Source organism: Priapulus caudatus, unplaced genomic scaffold (assembly GCF_000485595.1).
Source record: "Priapulus caudatus unplaced genomic scaffold, Priapulus_caudatus-5.0.1 Scaffold7151, whole genome shotgun sequence".
In the NCBI taxonomy this organism is placed as follows: domain Eukaryota; kingdom Metazoa; phylum Priapulida; class Priapulimorpha; order Priapulimorphida; family Priapulidae; genus Priapulus; species Priapulus caudatus.
Window position 1 is genome coordinate 1943 of NW_014584212.1, and position 3274 is coordinate 5216.

Genomic DNA, 3274 nt, shown 5'->3' on the forward strand with positions numbered 1-3274 from the left:
CTTGACTTATTATTTAATTAAGGACTGCAACTACATTTTTGACAAATCACAAGCGTGTGGACTTGGGGAAACCAAATACCGTGACTGGGATGAGATGGAGTTTGCCATCTCCCGGCTGCCACTCTGCACAACAGGCTACGCGCCCGGTACGTTAATGTTGGACGTGATAGGTTAATGTCAATTCGCTATATAATTTGTCTGTACCTGACCACTGCGAATCCATGCATCGGGCTAGGCAAAATTATCTTTCCATTATTGGTCGTATATCTTTCATCTGTGTGTCTGTTCTCTATTTACAAATACAATCTGTGTGTTTTCTGCCTTCAGGTACCATGATGTTCATTTGAAGTATAATTTTAGAAATTATCAAGATGCCTTTCATGTCCTATTGAGTTATTAATAACATTCTGTGCGGGCTGGGAACTAAGACATGTTTGGTGGCAATCACGTCATAAAGTTAATGTCAGGATCATTACGGTCAGTTCTGACGTTTGCATCATTACGTCATTAAAACGGACGCACGAGGATTGCTTACGAAAGAGCACGTAATCAGCACATACGCCACGAATTGCAAAATTATTTCTAAATTATTTGAAAAACAAGTATATTACAATATAACACTGATATTAATACGGGATGAATTCGCGTCGTGGTGCATCGATATGACATTGTTCCCTCTCGTAAATCTAAACGGATGTGTTGCAGTTTAATATTGCTAATTCTCTCCCCACTATAGGGAGATGGCTTGTCCCGTGTGGCTCCTGTTACGATAGACAGTCCTGTTACTGGTCCAACGCTGTTTGGCAGCCTTACGATTGCCGTTACATGGACTTAAATGAAAAAAATCTGCAAACATGTCTTGCTGGTCGAACGGTAAGTCTGATTGATCTGCGGGATATAGCGTTGCCTGCTGAAAAATAGCGACAAGGTGTTCCAACGCAGCGAGTGTCGGTCACATGAATGTTGTAGAATTCGCATTAGATTCAGGTGTATTGGGAGTTGTTAAGGAGGACCCTCCCTCGATCGCTTCCTCCTTAACAACTAGGAATCCGCCTTTGCGTGAACTTCCAGCCGCATGTTTTCTCCTCGATCATCATATGCCACCCTCTCTTCTACCACGGAATGATTATATTGTAGTCAGTAAGCAGTGACGGTGAGGCAGACCGGAATTAATGACAATGACAGACGCACCTGGTACCTCAAGCCCAGCACTGGCCAGGGGATGATATAAAAGATGGTCTGACGAAGTACGCGAGACTTGGCTCCTAACAGACAATCGATGAGGCACGCCAAATCTAGTTTCCCGCCAAATCTAGTTTCCCGCCAAATCTAGCTCCCGCTAATCCGGTTTCTCGTTGCCGCTATATAAACCACTTCCGCTAGGCATCGGCACTTTACGTCACACCGTCACTGCGGACTTGTTTGTATTTCTCTCGAGTTATCGTACTTGTTATGGTTGTAATATTTGACTATGAACTTGGATAAACTTACTTCTACTTACTTGTATTATATTGCATATATTGATGATTTACGTTTTCGTATTTCACTCTCGTAAATCGTACTTGTTATTAATACGTAGTAATATTTGACGCGATGAAACTCACTTCCACTGACTTGAATTATAGTATACGTATTAATGATTTTGCATGATATGTGTATGGTATAAACTGTACATAATAAAACTTTACGTCACACCGTCACTGCGGACTTATAGATTGATTTGAGGACCGTGCAACGGCATAATCGAGCTAACCCCCAGTGAACAGACGCATCACAGTACAACAACTACTCACCAGAAACGCCTGCTTATGTGTGGCAATCCGTTTTGCGGTTCATTTTACCAGATACTATTTCAAGGCGACTCGATTTTACACGGATTTTTCGCCTACATAAAAATCGCCCTTAAATTGAAGAAAGGAACCGGCGTTGCGTCTGATCGACACATCTACGTGACCACGTCCAATGAAGGGAAGAAGGTTGCCATGCAGTACACCCGTCTATTGGCGTTAAAAAACGACGACGTGGTGGCCATACCAAGATACTTCAATAGCGAGTTGGACAAGCTGCTGTCGGCGTACGTTATTGAACACATACATCACACACGCACGCACGCACGCACGCACCTACCACCATGATATTGTAATCAGTATGTCATGTGTCAAATACGTCTATCAAGTACAATACGATCGTGTTGATTATGTTTGTGTGTTGATCATTTCAAAACGCGCGTGTATAAAAACATCTTCTAAGGTTTCCCTGTAACATTCCACAGAGCTGAAAAGATAGAAAATACGAAGAATACCATTTTCGCATTAGGTGGCTCATACTGGATGCAACCTGCAATATATAAATGGTTCATGGGCAGGTTAGACAAGTAGGTCTATTTAAATGCTTAGTAATTTCAGATGGAAATCTAGGCGGAGAACTTGTTTTTGGAAGTTCGCTTAGCGGTAAATCAAATGCTGTAAGTGGAGTTTTAACAGTAATATGAATGATTGAACATAACCACTGAGTGTGTTAATGTGTATGTATGTGTGTATTTCAGTGCTGGATTGACACATGTTACTATTGTGATAAAAATGGACAATGCTGTTCTGCATCACCCACAGATAGAGACCACTACTGTAAGCAATGGTACCGTTTTGGTTTATATAGCGTGGTCGCTATTTTATTGTTAGCTATTAGTAGTAAAAAATAACCATATATGTAACTATAAAATCATGAAAACCTTGTAATTTTTACAGTTCCTATTTTCTAAAACCCAACGTTCTCATTTTACTGTTGATGTTGTTTTCTTTGATTTTCTTTTTCTTGCGTTTATATTTATGCAACATGTTGAGTTTAAAAAAAATTCTGTTTTCTTTTTTTTGCCTTGCTAAACTAGTGTGAGGTAACAGTTACGATGCAATGCAATTTATCTAAGACGATAACAAGGTTAATATATTGTTGAAATGTATTTTCGGCGTTTTGCTTGGAATATCGCTTATATTTCAGTGGGATCCAGTTCAACATCTGAAAAGAAATCTAGCCGTCGCCCATATGATCGAGTCGGAGAAACCGAGGTCACAAAACGTAAAGCTTGTTAACCCAATGAATATTACGATGCCCATGTTCCAAGGATTTTTTGGCGGATACTGCGCTTGTCATTTTGAACAGGTATGTGTGTAAACTACGAGTACGCGCAGAACAAGAAGGAAGAGTGCTTACGAGTGTATCATTGGTAATAGAAACAAAAGCTGTCGTAGGAAATGGATAGGCTTAGTATGGCTAGGCC

At 40.5% G+C, this 3274-nt stretch overlaps 1 protein-coding gene across 1 annotated transcript; it reads left to right on the forward strand.

The window, feature by feature from the left end:
* Window positions 1-19: 19 nt before the first annotated feature.
* Window positions 20-3168, forward strand: LOC106820113 (cadherin-like and PC-esterase domain-containing protein 1). The gene is made up of 6 exons (XM_014824663.1): window positions 20-146; window positions 737-873; window positions 1845-2074; window positions 2273-2374; window positions 2546-2624; window positions 2995-3168. Exons 1-6 carry the CDS (start codon window positions 95-97, stop codon window positions 3166-3168), a joined length of 774 nt encoding a protein of 257 aa, XP_014680149.1. The 5' UTR covers window positions 20-94.
* The last annotated feature ends 106 nt before the right edge of the window (window positions 3169-3274 follow it).

Coding starts and splice junctions, on each gene's coding strand:
- LOC106820113 (XM_014824663.1), top strand. CDS start 95: ATGGAGTTTGCCATCTCCCGGCTGCCACTCTGCACAACAGGCTACGCG. Junction 2,075..2,272: donor TTGGACAAGCTGCTGTCGGC/GTACGTTATTGA, acceptor AACATTCCACAG/AGCTGAAAAGATAGAAAATA. Junction 2,375..2,545: donor TTCATGGGCAGGTTAGACAA/GTAGGTCTATTT, acceptor TGTGTATTTCAG/TGCTGGATTGACACATGTTA.